The sequence below is a fragment of the Phocoena sinus genome, chromosome 9, assembly GCF_008692025.1.
Source record: "Phocoena sinus isolate mPhoSin1 chromosome 9, mPhoSin1.pri, whole genome shotgun sequence".
NCBI classification, from domain to species: Eukaryota; Metazoa; Chordata; class Mammalia; order Artiodactyla; family Phocoenidae; genus Phocoena; species Phocoena sinus.
The window spans coordinates 76,923,044-76,941,361 of record NC_045771.1 but is presented as its reverse complement, the minus strand read 5'-3'; the positions used below and the strand labels follow the sequence as shown (position 1 = coordinate 76,941,361).

At 38.1% G+C, this 18,318-nt stretch overlaps 2 protein-coding genes across 16 annotated transcripts in view; one reads left to right on the top strand and one right to left on the bottom strand.

Moving 5' to 3' along the window:
- CROT (carnitine O-octanoyltransferase) overlaps nt 1-12,809 on the top strand; it is a 62,546-nt gene extending 49,737 nt beyond the window's left edge. For all 5 annotated transcript variants that reach the window (XR_004351480.1, XM_032643515.1, XM_032643518.1 and 2 more), the window contains one exon: nt 11,838-12,809. Coding sequence is in view for 4 of the 5 variants with exons in the window: in XM_032643515.1 (XP_032499406.1) it covers nt 11,838-11,958 (121 nt within the window). In the remaining variant the exon portion in view is untranslated. The remainder of the gene's footprint in view (nt 1-11,837) is intronic.
- Nucleotides 12,810-16,938: 4,129 nt separating this feature from the next.
- The window catches only part of ABCB4 (ATP binding cassette subfamily B member 4), a 75,002-nt gene continuing 73,622 nt past the window's right edge, over nt 16,939-18,318 (bottom strand). For all 11 annotated transcript variants that reach the window (XM_032643699.1, XM_032643702.1, XM_032643703.1 and 8 more), the window contains one exon: nt 16,939-17,192. In XM_032643699.1, coding sequence (XP_032499590.1) covers nt 16,989-17,192 — 204 coding nt within the window. In that variant the 3' untranslated portion in view covers nt 16,939-16,988. The remainder of the gene's footprint in view (nt 17,193-18,318) is intronic.

Genomic DNA, 18,318 nt, shown 5'->3' with positions numbered 1-18,318 from the left:
AGATCCTTTTTGACCCACCTCCTCGAGAAATGGAAGTAGAAACAAAAATAAACAAATGGGACCTAATGAAACTTAAAAGCTTTTGAACAGCAAAGGAAATGATAAACAAGATGAAAAGACAACCCTCAGAATGGGAGAAAATATTTGCCAATGAAGCAACTGACTAAGGATTAATCTCCAAAATTTACAGACAGCTCATGCAGCTTAATATCAAAAAAACAACCCAATCCAAAAATGGGCAGAAGACCTAAATAGACATTTCTTCAAAGAAGATATACAGATTGCCAACAAACACATGAAAGAATGCTCAACATCACTAATCATTAGAGAAATGCAAATGAAAACTCCAGTGCGATATCATCTCACACCAGTCAGAATGGCCATCATCCAAAAATCTAGAAACAATAAATGCTGGAGAGGGTGTGGAGAAAAGGGAACCCTCTTGCACCCTTGGTGGGAATGTAAATTGATACAGCCACTATGGAGAACAGTATGGAGGTTCCTTAAAAAACTAAAAACCGAACTACCGTATGACCCAGCAATCCCACTACTGGGTATGTACCCTGCGAAAACCATAATTCAAAAAGAGTCTTGTACCAAAGTGTTCATTGCAGCTCTATTTACAATAGCCAGGACATGGAAGCAACCTAAGTGTCCATTGTCAGATGAATGGATAAAGAAGATGTGGTACATATATACAATGGAATATTATTCAGCCATAAAAAGAAATGAAATTGAATTATTTGTAGTGAGGTGGATGGACCTAGAGTCTGTCATACAGAGGGAAGTAAGTCAGAAAGAGAAAAACAAATACCGTATGCTAACACATATATATGGAATAAAAAAAAAGTGGTCATGAAGAACTTAGGGGCAAGACGGGAATAAAGACACAGACCTACTAGAGAATGGACTTGAGGATACGGGGAGGGGGAAGTTGGGACAAAGTGAGAGAGTGGCATGGACATATACACTACCAAACGTAAAATAGATAGCTAGTGGGAAGCAGCCGCATAGCACAGGGAGATCAGCTCGGTGCTTTGTGACCACCTAGAGGGGTCGGAGAGGGATGGTGGGACGGAGGGAGACGCAAGAGGGAAGAGATATGGGGACATATGTGTAGGTATAACTGATTCACTTTGTTATAAAGCAGAAACCAACACATCATTGTAAAGCAATTATACTCCAATAAAGATGTTTAAAAAAAAAAATCGGATGTGGCCAGATGTGGCAAGGCCCCCAACGGTAACCAGAGCTCTCACCCTTGGTCCACTCTGAGGCTGCATTCAGTGTTTAAATGCAATGCTAGGAGACCAGTTCCAGTCTGCTGTACATGATGGAGCAATAAACTTTTACTGAAGATTTTTTGGAGGAGATGTGGAAGAAGAGTGATATTGCATACCACGTGGCAAACATCACAGCAGTTCCCTTTAAACATCTATGTTCCACCGGAATTTCCTCTCTAAATATCAGCCTCCTGGGACTTCCCTCGTGGTCCAGTGAGCAAGACTCCGTGCTGTGGTGCTTCAAGGACAAGGGTGCTTCAAGGACAAAGGACGACCCTGCCTGAAAACATTCAGCGTCACACCCCCTACTGGACTCTTAATCACCCTCCCCACCATGTTGCGATGGTTATGAAATTCCTGAGCCCACCTGGGCGATGGGACCTGTCCCAAATAAGGAGAGGCATCTGCCCTGTCCCACTCCCACTCTATAGAAGGAAGGTATATATGCCTCGACCAATCAGTAAATGAAATTTTCACCTTGGACCATTCCTTTGTTCTCTGGCTGTAAAAACTGACTAATAGCACATGTTCGGAATAGGAAGTCAGCCCACTGTTCTGGCAGCAACCGTTCCCTCTAACAAATTCTGTCTTCTTTAAAAAAAAAAAAGTGTGACATAGTTCAGTTTCTAAGGTACTGTTTTTCTATTTTTCCTTTTTTAAAGAGTTTACATTTAGTGTCATTCTTTCAAAATTTTATCATCTGTCTCCATGTCAAGTGTGATTTGTGCATACCAGAGGTGCTTGTATTTGTTGGCATCCAAGTCTTAGATGATGTATTCCCATAGTATTCAGTTTCTGTACATTAATCTAGAAATTGAAGGTTGAATGATAAAGGTTAAACATGGGTCTTATTAGCCATTTTTATCCTTTACCAGGTCCAAAATCATCATCATATACAGAGAATAACTAAAGGATTCTAACATATTCTCTGACAAGTCGTGGATGTTACATTGCATGCAGTGATAAGAGTTTAAGCCAGATATGCCTCAGCTCTTTGACTTTTTGAAAAATGTAGTTTTAATGATCCTGGGACATTTTCCATTCGCTTATTCAGGAAATATTTAATGAGAACTTAAAATGTGCCAAGGATTGTTTCAGGTGCTAAGGACACAAGACAGACAAAACCCCTCTCTTAAAGATAGTATTTTCTACTTGGGAAACAGGAACAAGAGCAAACAAATAAGCAGGATAACTGCAAATAGTGAGGAAGGTTGTAGAGCAGATAATCAAATTGTTGTGGTAATAGAGACAAACTGGTAGGGACAGAGCACTGCTTTATATAGTATGTGGTCAGGGAAGGTGTCTGAGGGAGGGATGATGAAACTGAGATGTTAAGGATGTGAAGGAATCCGTCATACGAATAACCAGGAAAACAGCTCTCCAGAATCTGGTCCCTGCTTGCTCTCTCCAACTCTGCCACCCTGGCTGAGCCACCGTCTTCTCCCACTTAGGTCACTGCAACAGGTTCTCTGCGGTCTTCTTGCCTCCACCTGTCCTTCCCTACAGACCGTTCTCTACACAGCAGCCCTGATGGCCAAATGGAACTCAACTCGTATTGTTCTCCTACTCAGAAGCCTCCAAGGGCTTTTTCTTTCACTCAGGCAAGATCCAAAGTCCTCCTGAGAGACCCTACATGATCTAGGTCTCATCTACCTCTCTGACCCTGTCTCCTACAAGGCTGCCACTGATTCCCTTGTACCTTGAACATGCCAGGCAAGCGCCCTCCTCAAGGCCTTCACGGTCATGATTTCCTCGGCTTAGTAGTCTCTTCCTTGAAATACGTGCAAGGATGACTCTCTTATTTCAGATAGGTATTTGCTGTCGTCTGAGAGGCCTTCCCTGACCATCTAAAATAGCATTTTTTCCCCCTTCCCCACACACATCTGCATTTTAACCACCGTGTGTGTGTGTTTGTGTGTGTATGTACTTATTTGCATGTTACCTATCTTTCCTTCCTAGAATACAGTCCCACAAACATGGTCTTTGTTTTTGTATCCCCAGCTCTGTAACCATACCTCATAAATATGTTGCACTCAGTAAATGTTTCACAATGACTTTGTTGTTTAACATAAGCATACAGGTCTGAGGGTAGGGAAAAGCGTGGAATTTTAAGGGACAGAGGCACTATGGCTCTACATTAACAATTGAGTGGGAGGGTGGTAGAAGAAGAGATTGAAGAGCGGTAGACAAGAGCTAAATCTGGTAGGGAGGGCAGTGTTCTCAGCCCTGAGTGCACATGAGAATCACCTGGAGAGCTTTAAAAACAGCACTCCTGGAGATACTGATTTGGTTGCGGTGGTCAGTTGATGTAGGGCCTTGTAACATGCTAAGGAGTCTGGATGTTCTCCTAAAAGTAACAGAAAGCATTTTACCAATTTTAAGCATGAAAGGTACATTTTATTTACATGTGAAAAGGATCCTTGGCTGTTACGTGCCATATAAATTAGGTGGACAGTACTATGAGCAAGAATGAGATGAAGGAAAAAAAATGAGATGAAGGATATCAGGAAGCATGGATGATACATTGAACGAGGCAGTTGATACTGAGGGTGGAGAGCAGTAGAGGTATTTGAGAGGTATTTTGGAGGTAGAACCAGTAAGATTTACTGATGGATTGCTGATTCCGATGGTGGCATTTACTGGGATGGAGAAAATTAGGGGGGAAATGGCCATGTTAGGGTAGAATCAACAATTTTGTTTCCTACATGGTGACTTCAAGATTTCTGCTAATACAGGAATTTATTATAATTTATATACAAGAGAATATGCCAGTAGGCAGTTGGATATATGTTTGGAGCTCAGAAAAGAGGTCAGATCTCGAAGTGTACATTTATGAGTCATTACTATGTATACACCCAAAATCGTTTTTAAATGAAATAACAGTACATGGAAATTCTCTGAAAGGAATTTTTTCATTCACTATTAAGCTTGAAAATGTGTGGCCTAAAGAATATTGGTTTATTTTTGAAATAGCATCTTATTTTATTTTATTTTTAGAACTACAGTGCCATGTTTATTGTGAAGTGAAATTATTTGTTAGAGGAATTAATGAACACCCAGCATGTGGATATTTGGACAATAATTTTTTTTTGGAATTTTATTTTTTTATACAGTAGGTTTTTATTAGTTATCTATTTTATGCATATTAGTGTATATGTGTCAATCCCTATCTCCCAATTCATCCCACCATCCCTCACCCCCCCACTTTCCCCCCTTGGTGTCCATATGTTTGTTCTCTACATCTGTGTGTCTGTTTTGGCCTTGCAAACTGGTTCATCTGTATCATTTTTCTAGATTCCACATATATGCGTTAATATATGCTATTTGTTTTTCCCTTTCTGACTTACTCTGTATGACAGTCTCTAGGTCCATCCACGTCTCAACAAATGATGCAATTTCATTCCTTTCTATGGCTGAGTAATAGTCCATTGTATATATGTACCACATCTTTATCCATTCGTCTGTTGATGGGCATTTAGATTGCTTCCATGACCTGGCTACTGTAAATAGTGCTGCAGTGAACCTTGGGGTGCATGTGTCTTTTTTGAATTACGGTTTTGTTCTGGGTATATGCCCAGTAGTGGGAATGCTGGATCATATGGTAATTCTATTTTTAGTTTTTTAAGGAACCTCCATACTATTCTCCACAGTGGCTGCTGTATCAGTTTACATTCCCACCAACAACGCATTTGGTGGGAATGCACTGTTGCATTCTCCACACCCTTGCCACCATTGGTTGTTCGTAGATTTTCTGATGATGCCCATTTTAACCGATGTGAGGTGATACCTCACTGTAGTTTTGATTTGCATTTCTCTAGTAATTAGTGATGTTTAGCAGCTTTTCATGTGCCTCTTGGCCATCTGTATGTCTTCTTTGGAGAAATGTCTACTAAGGTCTTCTGCCCATTTGGGGATTGGGTTTTTTTTTTTTTTTAATATTGAGCTGCATGAGCTGTTTATATATTTTGGAGAAAATCCTTTATCTGTTGATTCATTTGCAAATATTTTCTCCCATTCTGAGGGTTGTCTTTTCGTCTTGTTTCTAGTTTCTTTTGCTGTGCAAAAGCTTTTAAGTTTCATTAGGTCCCATTTGTTTATTTTTGTTTTTATTTCCATTACCGTGGGAGGTGGGTCAAAAAAGACTCTTTATGTCAAAGAGTATTCTTCCTATGTTTTCCTCTAAGAGTTGTGTAGTGTCCGGTCTTACATTTAGGTCTTTAATCCATTTTGAGTTTATTTTTGTGTATGGTGTTAGGTAGTGTTCTAATTTCATCCTTTTACATGAACTGTCTAGTTTTCCCAGCACCACTTATTGAAAAGACTGTCTTTTCTCCATTGTATATATCCTTGCTTCCTTTCTCATAGATTAGTTGACCATAGGTGCGTGGGTTTATCTCTGGGCTTTATATCCTGTTCCACTGATATGTATTTCTGTTTTTGTGCCAGAATCATATTGTCTTGATTACTGTAGCTTTGTAGTATAGTCTTCAGTCAGGAGGTCTGATTTCTCCAGCTCCGTTTTTTTCCCTTAAAATTGCTTTGGCTATTGAGCTCTTTTGTGTCTTCATACAAATTTTAAGATTTTTTGTTCTAGTTCTGTACAAAATGACACTGATAATTTGATAGGGATTGCATTGAATCTGTAGATTGCTTTGGGTAGTATAGTCATTTTCACAATATTGATTCTTCCAGTCCAAAAACTTGGTATCTGTCTCTCCATCTGTTTGTGTCGTCTTTGACTTCTTTCATCACTGTCTTATAGTTTTCTGCATACAGGTCTTTTACCTCCTTAGGTAGGTTTATTCCTTGGTATTTTATGCTTTTGCTGCAATGGTGAATGGGATTCTTTCCTTAATTTCTCTTTCTGATCTTTCATTGTTAGTGTATAGGAATGCAAGAGATTTCTGTGCATTAATTGTGTATCCTGCAACTTTACCAAATGCATTGATTAGCTGTAGTAGTTTTCTGGTGGCATCTTTAGGATTATCTATGTACAGTATCATATCATCTGCAAACAGTGATAGTTTTACTGCTTCTTTTCCAGTTTGGATTCCTTTTATTTCCTTTTCTTCTCTGATTGCCATGGTTAGAACTTCCAAAACTATGTTGAATAATAGTGGTGAGAGTGGACATCCTTGTCTTGTTCCTGATCTTAGAGGAAATGCTTTCAGTTTTTCACCATTGAGAATGATGTTTGCTGTGGGTTTGTCGTACATGGCCTTTATTATTTTTAGGTAGGTTCCCTCTCTGCCCACATTCTAGAGAGTTTTTATCATAAATGGGTGTTCATTTTGTCAAAAGCTTTTTCTGCATCTGTTGAGATGATCATATGGTTTTTTTTCTTCAACTTGTTAATATCGTGTATCACATTGATTTGTGTATGTTGAAGAATCCTTGCATCCCTGGGATAAATCCCACTTGATCATGGTGCATGATCCTTTTAATGTGTTGTTGGAGTGTGTTTCCTAGTATTTTGTTGAGAATTTTTGCTAGTATTTTGTTGAGAATTTTTGCATCTATATTCATCAGTCATATTGGTCAGTAATTTTCTTTTTTTGTAGTATCTTTGTCTAGTTTTGGTATCAGGGTGATGGTGGCCTTGTAGAATGAGTTTGGGAGTGCTCCTGCCTCTGCAGTTTTTTGGAAGAGTTTGAGAAGGATGGGTGTTAGCTCTTCTCTAAATGCTTGGTAGATTTCACCTTTGAGGTCATCTGGTCCTGGACTTTTGTTCGTTGGAGGATTCTTAATCACAGTTTCAATTTCATTACTTGTGATAGGTCTGTTCATATTTTCTGTTTCTTCCTGGTCAGTCTTGTAAGGTTATACTTTTCTAAAAATTTGTCCATTTCTTCCAGGTTTTCCATTTTATTGGCATAGAGTTGCTTGTAGTAGTCTCCTAGGATGCTTTGTATTTTTGTGGTGTCCGTTGTAACTTCTCCTTTTTTCATTTCTAATATTATTGATTTGAGTCATCTCCCTCTTTTCCTTGATGAATCTGGCTAAAGGTTTGTCAATTTTGTTTACCTTCTCAAAGAACCAGCTTTTAGTTTTATTGATCTTTGCTATTGTTTTCTTTGTTTCTATTTCATTTATTTCTGCTCTGATCTTTATGATTTCTTTCCTTCTATCAACTTTGGGTTTTGTCTGTTCTTCCGTCTCTAGTTCCTTTAGGAGTAAGGTTAGATTGTTTGAGACCTTTCTTGTTTCTTGAGGTAGGATTGTATTGCTATAAACTTCCCTCTTAGAACTGCTTTTGCTGCATCCCATAGGTTTTGGGACATCGTGTTTTCGTTGTCATTTATCTCTAGGTTTTATTTGATTTCCTCTTTGATGTCTTCAGTGATCTCTTGGTTATTTAGTAATGTACTGTTTAGCCTCCACGTGTTTGTGTTTTTTACAGTTTTTCCCTGTAATTGATTTCTAATCTCATTGCGTTGTGGTCAGAAAAGATGCTTGATATGATTTCAATTTTCTTAAATTTACCGAGGCTTGATTTGTGACCCAAGATGTGATCTATCCTGGAGAATGTTCTGTGTGCACTCGAGAAGAAAGTGTAATCTGCTGTTTTTGGATGGAATGTCCTATAAATATCAATGAAATCTAACTGGTCTATTGTGTCATTTAAAGCTTGTGTTTCGTTTTTAATTTTCTGTCTGGATGATGTATCCATTGGTGTTAGTGAAATGTTGAAGTCCTCCACTATTATTGTGTTACTGTCGATTTCCTCTTTTATAGCTGTTAGCATTTGCCTTATGTACTGAGGTGCTCCTATGTTAGGTGTATATATATTTATAATTGTTATATTTTCCTCTTGGATTGATCCCTTGATCATTATGTAGTGTCCTTCCTTGTCTCTTGCAGCATTCTTTATTTTAAAGTCTATTTTATCTGATATGAGTATTGCTACTCCAGCTTTCTTTTCATTTCCATTTGCATGGAGTATCTTTATCCATCCCCTCACTTTCAGTCTGTATGTGTCCCTAGGTCTGAAGTGGGTCTCTTGTAGACAGCATATATATGGGTCTTGTTTTTGCATCCATTCAGTGAGCCTGTGTCTTTTGGTGGAGCATTTAATCCATTCACATTTAAGATAATTATTGATATGTGTGTTCCTATTACTGTTTCCTTAATTGTTTTTGGAGGTTCTTTTCTTCTCTTTTGTTTCCCACTTAGAGAAGTTCTTTTAGCATTTGTTGTAGAGCTGGTTTGGTGTTTAGCTTTTGCTTGTCTGTAAAGCTTTTGATTTCTTCACCGATTCTGAATGAGATCCTTGCTGGGTAGAGTAATCTTGGTTGTAGGTTCTTCCCTTTCATCACTTTAAATATATCATGCCACTCCCTTCTGGCTTGTCAAGCTTCTGCTGAGAAGTCAACTGTTAACCTTATGGAAGTTCCCTTGTATGTTGTCGTTTTTTCCTTGTTGCTTTTAATAATTTTTCTTTGTCTTTAATTTTTGCCAATTTGATTCCTATGTGTCTTGGCATGTTTCTCCTTGGATTTATCGTGCCTGGGACTCTTCTGTGTCCTGGACTTGGGTGGCTATTTCCTTTCCCATGTTGGGGAAGTTTTTGATTATAATCTCTTCACATATTTTCTCGGCTCCTTTCTCTCTCTCTTCTCCTTCTGGGACCCCTGTAATGGGAATTGTTGTGTTTAATGTTGTCCCAGTGTTCTCCTAGGCTGTCTTCATTTCTTTTCATTCTTTTTTCTTTATTCTGTTCCACGGCAGTGAATTCCACCATTCTGTATTCCAGGTCATTATCCGTTCTTCTGCCTCAGTTATTCTGCTGTTGATTCCTTCTAGTGTATTTTTCATTTTTCATTTCAGTTATTGTATTGTTCATCTCTGTTTGTTTGTTCTTTTATTCTTCTAGGTCTTTGTTAAACATTTCTTGCATCTTCTCAATCTTTGCCTCCATTCTTTTTCTGAGGGTCTGGATCAACTTCACTGTCATTATTCTGAATTCTTTTCTGGAAGGTTGCCTATCTCCACTTCATTTAGCTGTTTTTCTGGGGGTTTATCTTATTCCTTCATCTGGTACATAGTCCTCTGCCTTTTCATTTTGTCTGTCTTTCTGTGAATGTGGTTTTCATTCCACAGGCTGCAGAATTATAGTTCTTCTTGCTTCTGCTGTCTGCCCTCTGGTGGATGCAGCTATCTAAGAGGCTTGTGCAAGCTTCCTGATGGGAGGGACTGGTGGTGTGTAGAGCTGGGTGTTGCTCTGGTGGGGAGAGGTCAGTAAAACTTTAATCTGCTTGTCAGCTGTTGGGTGGGGCTCGGTTCTCTCCCTGTTAGTTGTTTGGCCTGAGGCAACCCAGCCCTAGAGCCTACCCGGCTGTTTGGTGGGGCTAATGGCGGACTCTGGGAGGGCTCACACCAAGGAGTACTTCCCAGAACTTTGAGCCACAGCTACCCCTGCCTCTTGAGGAGACCCACCAGCACTAGCAGGCAGGTCTGGTTCAGTCTCCTATGGGGTCACTGCTCCTTCCCCTGGGTCCCAATGCGCACACTACTTTGTGTGTGCCTTCCAAGAGTGGAGCCTCTGTTTTCCCCCAGTCCTGTCAAAGTCCTGCAATCAAATACCACTAGGCTTCAAGTCTGATTCTCTGGGAATTCCTCCACCCGTTGCCAGACCCCCAGATTGGGAAGCCTGACATGGGACTCAGAACCTTCACTCCAGTGGGTGGACCTCTTTGGTATTATTGTTCTCCAGTTTGTGAGTCACCCACCTAGTGGTCCTGGGATTTGATTTTATTGTGATTGCGCCTCTACTACCTTCTCACTGTGGCTTCTCCTGTGTCTGGATGTGGGGTATATTTTTTGGTGAGTTTCAGTGTCTTCCTGTTGACGATTGTTCAGCAGTTAGTTGTGATTCCAGTGCTCTTGCAAGAGGGAGTACAACATTTTATTTTAAATGTACTGCATGCTCAATGTAAAAAAATTTGTAAAATATGGAAAAATATAGGAACAAAGTTAACATTTCCATTATAAGACATAAGACCATTATCTTTCTAATCTATAATATACATAGATTGTGTGTGTGTAATTATTACAAATTTAGATCATATTGTAAATATTTTAGTATCCTTTTTGTGAATTGCACTCTCATTTAATATTACTTCAAGCATTTCCCAATGCCATTAAATATCCTTTGAGGTATTTTAATGGTTGAGGAATGTCTAGTCTTATGGATTTCATAATTTAGCCACTTCCATACTATTTCCAGTTTTTCTCATTACAAATAATGATAGTGTTTTATCTTTCCATATTTCATCACATCATTGCCAGCTTTAGACATTATAAAGCAGTCTGTAGAAATTTTGTAGGGAAAAATAACCTAACCTGAATTCTTATGAAGCAAAACATTTTCTCTTTGTTTATTGACATCTGTGTATATTCTTTTGTGAATTGTTCATGTAGGAATGATTGTTCTTTCTATAATTTAAAAATATAACTGAATTTTTAAAAAATTTAACACATAAATAGAAATCGTTACTCTTCGCAAAGAAATACTTAGATCTTGCTAAATATTTGAGAAGTATATGCACAACATAGCGAGAAAATGCCTACTGATCATGAATCACTATGTGAAAACAAGGCAGGAATTTCTGTAGGTTGCTGTATATCTTTCAGCAAATATAATCCATTCAAACATTGGTTTCATTATTATATACTGGACCAGAACATGTTTTTATTTTGTTCTGCTTAATCTAAAGTACATGTCGAAGATACGTACTTTCCAGTCTTAATTTTTAGTGACGTGAAAATTGCATGCCGTCCACAAGCTTTACCTTACACAACATTTTGATTTTAACTTGAGCATAATGCATGTTTTGCTGTAGAAAATTTGTGTGTCTGGAAAGGGGAAGGCTAGTTCCAAGAGTGTTAGTAGTGAGGTTTCGGCTCTGAGCCCACCAGAAGCCACGCTTCTTTCCTGTTTGTCTCAGCTTCTTGGGACCACTTTTATCACCTGCCAGATAGGGGGCTTCTTCATCAGGAGCATCTAGAAGGATGTGGTGGTGGAAGGCATATTTTGGTGTCAGGAGAGTTTCTCTCTGGTTTTTCTAGAAACAGGCTTTCTCTCCTCTTATCCTTCCTTCTCTATTTTATTATTATTTTTTTACTCTCTTCAAGCACTATATTCTTTTTCTTTAAAAATAGGTCAAGTTTTATTGCAGACAGTGGCATGAATTCATATTCTAACTCATTCCATTTGGCGCATGTTGGTAAGGTCTTTTACGGGAAGAGGTGAGTTTGTTTAGCACAATAAGAGCTGACCCCAGAGCACTCTTGAGCTCTGGCTAGTTTTTTGTTTCCTTTTTGTCCTTAGGCTCTAGTCACGCAGTAAATTAAGTGTTCCTAGCATTATATGTAAATATGGCTATACTTCCTATTGTGTCAGGTTACATTTACCTAATGTGAGCAATAAATCATAGTTCATATGTGAACAGCCAGATGGAATAAAGGTAATGGCTCTATTCACCATCTCAATTTGGAGCCTTTTTGTGCTGATTTTTGTGTTCTACTTCATCATTTATTATTTGTGCTTCACAGGTTTATTGTGGCCTGTACAGCCTGGAAATCATGTCCAGAGACTGATGCAGAAAAGCTAGTTCAGCAGACTTTCCGTGCTTTCAGTGATATGATGCAACTGATGGACATTGCTCATCTTTAGAGACTAATCATTTAGTAAGCACTTAACAAAACATATCATAAAACTGGATGCTGGGAGTGGGTTGGTGATGTGAGACAGGAAGAGATGTTGACTGAAGGAAACTTGTTGAATGTAGAAATTAGTAGAATTATGCTCTCTAAATTTATTCTGACATAGAAAGTAGAAATATTTTTAAGCTTCCTCTGATGCAGCAGCAATGCAAATTATGACTATAGAACTATGCAAACTTGAAGGTTAGCCTCAACAATGCAAATCTGCAGATTTTAACAATGCAAATCTAACGTTTAAATATCTTTGTTGGTGCCTATATAGGTAACAATTCTTCTCTCTGAACATCCTCATAGACTCTATCTTTCAAGCACTTTAACATTTTCTAGTTGCCAAAGGATATGAAATACATGATTGGATGCTAATTTCCCTGAAATCAATGATTCCACATTCACCACAGGGATATAAGTCTACTATGTTTGGGAGAGACCAATACAATTTAGTCTAAAAAAAGTTTATGTTGAACAGACAAAAGAATTCGGTTGTAGTAAGGAGGTTTAGACCCTCTGACGTACATGAAAAACCCTAAAAAAATTTATTATAGTATATTGTTATAATTAGTTTTGTGAATATGAAATTAAAGCATTTATATTTAAAATCAGTGACTTTAAAAGGATTAAATACTAAATCAGATTGTCAGGATTTATTTTTCCTTTGTTCTGTTTTGTAGTTTCTATTCTCAGAAAATAAAATTCTCAAAATCATATAGCTTCTTGTTTAGTGTTTTAGTAAGTGCTTCATTCCTGTTTGACCTTGTACTTTCTGATCAGTTATGTATTGTGTAATAAACCATGCAAAACCTACTGTCTTATGATCATTTCTCGTGACTGTGTTAGTTGACTGTGCCCATTTGGATGGCTCTGCTTCTGTCTTGCCTGAGTGAGTTACACCGCTGCCATCACCAGGCTGCTGGGTGAGGCTGGGAAGTCTGAGACAACCTCACCACCGCCTGGGGACTTACTGGCTGGACCTCTCTCTGCATGGTCTTTGATCATTCAGGATTCTAGCCTGGACTTCATACTGGGCAGTGAGAATGTTCCAAGAGTGAAAGGTAGAAGTTGTAAGGCCTCTTTGATTGTTTTTAAATAATATCTAAAGAATTGGGTATTTTAGAAGCTGATCACCTCCTGCAGAGAAACCTCTTTTCACTCATGTTTTTAACATGTTCCTCTAACCTGCCTGAAGTTAAGAATCGTCTGGAATGCTTTTTACAAAAAGATTCCTGGGCCTTACCCACACCTACTGAGTCAGAATTTCTAGGAGCAAATGCCCCATGATCCTTATCAGGCAAGTTTGAGAATAATTACATAAGAGTAGGTTGAATTCTCACCTTGAGTCACTATGGTAATGTACCCTTTGCCCCACTCTCTCTTGGTTAACTGAAATTCAGTCTACTACTACACATGGTTACATTTGAAAAATTCCTTGGTATATATGATTTATTACATATAGAAGACCTGATTTGGATAGATTACTGACCTAAACAACCTGTCATAGCAGTGAGAATGGGTATTGCTGCAGTAAATTAAGGAAAAAACATTTCAGAGTGGTTAGCTTCCAAGGGTTGCCTAGAATATTTCTTTTTGGTCTCCATCTAAACATATTCCTTCTTGTTGAAGTGGATTAATCTTCTGGGAAAATAAAACTATTTGTAAAAGTAATGCAGTTCTATAGAAACAGCATTTTATTGATGTTTCTTTGAAATGTTTCAAATTGCACTGAGATAATATAGTTTTTATTAATGTGTTTCAAACATTTAAATAATATGCCTCTTTCTTTATATGGAACAAATGTGTGCCTACAGTTAGTTTGTCTAAGGACAATTCCATTTTCTCTTGGAATGTGATGATAAATCTGGGAATACATTCCTTTTTTTAAAACCTCAGTTCTCTAATAGAATAACTTGAAAATTTACCAATGAAGAGAGTATGCTATTGAACAATATATTTTAACAAGGAAAATTGTTCCCAAACTACCCTGTCATCTACCCAATGAATCAGGACCATAAGAATTTTCCCTATGTCTGTGGCTTCTTTGAATTCTACAGTTTTATTTAATTAATTAATTTTTAATTGATGTATGGTTGATTTACAATGTTAATTTCTGCTGTACAGCAAAGTGATTCAGTTGTATATATTTTTTCCATTATGGTTTATCACATGACATTGAATATAGTTCTATGTGCTGTATAGTAGGACCTTGTTGTTTACCCATTGTGTATATAAAAGCTCACATCTGCTACCCCTAACCTCCCACTCCATCCCTCCCCCACCCCCCTCCGCCTTGGCAACCACCAGTCTGTTCTCTATGTGCATGATTATGTTTCTTTTTCATGGATAGGTTCATTTGTGTCATATTTTAGGTTCCACATATAAATGATATCATATGGTATTTGTCTTTCTCTTTCTGACTTCACTCAGTATGATAATCCAGTTGCATCCATGTTGCTGCAAATGGCATTATTTTGTTCTTTTTTATGGTTGAGTAGTATTCCATTGTATATCTGTTACACATCTTCTTTATCCATTCGTCAATGGACATTTAGGTTGTTTGCATGTCTTGGTTATTGTGAATAGTGCTGCTATGAACGTAAGGGTGCATGTATCTCTTTGGATTAGAGTTTTGTCTGGATATATGCCCAGGAGCAGGATTGCTGGATCATATGGGAACTCTATTTTTAGTTTTCTGAGGAACCTCCATACTGTTCTCCATAGTGGCTGTACCAATTTACATTCCCACCAACAGTGCAGGAGAGTTCCCTTTTCTCCACATCCCCTCCAGCATTTGTTATTTGTGGACTTTTTAATGATGGCCATTCTGACCAGCGTGAGGTGATACCTCATTGTCCTTTTGAATTGCATTTCTCAGATAATTAGGGAAGTTGAGCATCTTTTCATGTACCTGTTGGCCATCCGTATGTCTTCTTTGAGAAATGTCTGTTTAGGTCTTCTGCCCATTTTTCGATTAGGTTTTTTTGTTAAGTTGTATGAGCTGTTTGTGTATTTTGGAAATCAATCGGTTGTTGGTCACATTGTTTGCAAATATTTTCTCCCATTCTGCAGCTTGTCTTTTCATTTTGTTTATAGTTTCCTTTGCTGTGCAAAACCCTGTAAGTTTGAATGGGTCCCATTCATTTATTTTTGTTTTTACTTCTATTGCCTTGGGAGACTGACCTAAGAAAACATTGGTACAAGTTATGTCAGAGAATGTTTTGCCAATTATCTCTTCTAGGAGTTTTATAGTGTCATGTCTTATGTTTAAGTCTTTAGGCCATTTTGAGTTTATTTTTGTGTATGGTGTGAAGATGTGTTCTAGCTTCATTGATTTACATGTGGCTGTTCAGCTTTCCCAGCATCACTTGCTGAAGAGACTGTCTTTTTCCCATTGTATATTCTTGCCTCCTTTGTCAAAGATTAATTGACCATAGGCATGTGGGTTTATTTCTGGGCTCTCTATCCTGTTTCATTTATCCATATGTCTGTTTTTGTGCCAATACCATGCTGTTTTTTTTTTAAAACCTTTACATTTAAGTACTTTTAAAAAAATTAATTTATTTTTATTTTTGGCTGTGTTGGGTCTTCATTGCTGCAGGCGGGCTTTCTCTAGTTGCAGCAGGTGGGGGCTACTCTTAGCTGCGGTGCGTGGGCTTCTCATTGTGGTGGCTTCTGTAGTTGCAGAGTATGGGCTCCAGGCGCATGGGGTCAGTAGCTGTGGCTTGTGGGCTCTATAGCGCAGGCTCAGTAGTTGTGGTGCACAGGCTTAGTTGCTCTATGGCATGTAGGATCTTCCTGGACCAGGGCTTGAACCTGTGTCCTCTGCATTGGCAGGTGGATTCTTAACCACTGGCCCACCAGGGAAGTTCCTCCATGCTGTTTTGATTACTGTAGCTTTGTAGTACTCTCTGAAGTCTGAGAGGGTTATGCCTCCTGGGTTCTTTTTTTTTTTTTGCGGTATGCGGGCCTCTCACTGTGGCCTCTCCTGTTGCACAACACAAGCTCCAGACGCGCAGGCCCAGCGGCCATGGCTCACGGGCCCAGCTGCTCCACGGCATGCGGCATCTTCCCGGACCGGGGCACGAACCTGCATCCCCTGCATCGGCAGGCAGACTCTCAACCACTGCGCCACCAGGGAAGCCCATGGGTTGTTCTTTTTCTTCAGGATTGCTTTGGTAGTTGTGTCTTTTATGGTTTCATATGAATTTTAGTTCTGTGAAAAATGTCCTGGGTAATTTGATAGGGATTGCATTGAATCTTCTACAGTTTTATATACCTAAACTCTGCTCTTCACTTTCTCCATATGATTTTTAAATTTTTTTATTCAACTATGGTTGATTTATAGTGTTTCAGGTGTACAGCAAAGTGATTCAGTTATATATATATATATATATTTTTTCAGGTTCTTTTCCATTATAGGTTATTTCAAGATATTGAATATTGTTCCCTGTGCTATACAGTAGATCCTTGCTGTTTATTTTTATATATAGTAGTGCATACCTGTTGATCTTAAATTCCAAATTTATCCCTCCCCCCTTTCCCTTTTGCTAACCATAAGTTTGTTTTCTGAGTCTTTTTCTGTTTTGTAAATTAGTTCCTTTGTATCATATATTTTTTTTAGATTCCACATATAAGTGATATCACGTGGTATTTTTCTCTGATTTATTTCCTTTAGTATGATGATCTGTAGGTCCATCCATGTTGCTGCAAATGGCGTTACTTCGTTCTTTTTTATGGTTGAGTGATATTCTCTCCATATGTTTTTGGTAACTCACAGCTAGGCTGTTTTCATACTTCATCAAGCCAGATGTTACTTTTAACTCCTACTTTTCAAATGCTATAATATCCAACCCCAAATTGGATGTTCTAAATTGATATGGAATAAGATATACCTATATTTTATGATGACTTAGAAAAGAAGTCTCTAAATCAGAAAAAGTTGTAGAATGATTTGAATTTATTTTTAAGATACACTATAACAAGAGTTCATCACTTCTGTGTCCCAGCCTGGACACTGACCATAGAGAAGTAGATGCCTCTCTGTGCTAGCAGCTGCTGGTGTGTGCCGTGCTCCCTGACTTTGCCGTTCTCAATCACCACTATCAAGTCTGCATTCTGAATGGTGGACAGCCGGTGAGCAATCACAATGCAGGTGCGGCCTTCTCGGGCTTTGTCCAGAGCTTCTTGGACAATCTATTGATAAATCAGAACAGAAGCCTTATCTTAAAAATTGTAGAAATAAGTTTTAACTGTAAAGGAAATCTAAATATTTTACCATATGTACAAAAGAAAATTACCTTTCTTGTCTCATTTTGAATCTTTAGTTTTATGCATGTTTTTACATAATCCATCTTTTTTTTCACACACACACACTGTATTTTATTTTTACAAGAGATAAATAGACACCAAGCATTGTAAATGGATGACCACAACAAAAGCAACAATGATTGCAATTACCAAACACGAAACACACTCATACTATGTCATAATATTGACATTCAGTCCAGTAATCCTGCACTGTAACAGTTCCTTTACTTTGCACTGAAAACTGATTTGTATATTTTTTTGCCTCTGAGTCCTTGTGGGATTTCTTTTTATTCAAACAGAAAGTCACAAAAATTATAATCATCCTCATCAGTTCACTCAGTCCCATGTAATTAATTTTATCTTGATCTTTTGTTATCACTTTTATGAGTTCATCAGTTTTCCATTAGAGTTCTGAAAATGCTTATTCATTCACATCAGCAGTATAGTCAGTTACCAGAAACCTGTACTTGTCAGAGTCTTTTCCATGAATTCCTTGAAGATGAAACCCTTTTATAGGAACAGTTTTGCAAAAGCATCAGAGTACACCCAGAACTGTCTGTAAATGACAAAAGACTTAAAAATGACCACGGTTAAAGATTTGATGAAAGTTCATAATAATGCAGTTGACAAGAAAATTTAGTTATTCTGAGATATACATTTTCAAGTAATAACTAGAATTATGCTTTATAACATTATACCAGAACATAAGATTTTTAGAAATTTCATGGAATGTCTGAAACATTTATATTAACATTTTTCCATAATAATAACCCAAAGAAAGTTTAGTTTTAGTAGTTTGTTTTTTTATACTGCAGGTTCTTATTAGGCATCAGTTTTATACACATCAGTGTATACATGTCAGTCCCATTAGCCCAATTCATCACACCTCACCCCAACCCTCCCCCCACACTGCTTTCCCCCCTTGGTGTCCATACGTTTGTTCTCTACATCTGTGCCTCAACTTCTGCCCTGCAGACCGGCTCATCTGTACCATTAGTCTAGGTTCCACATA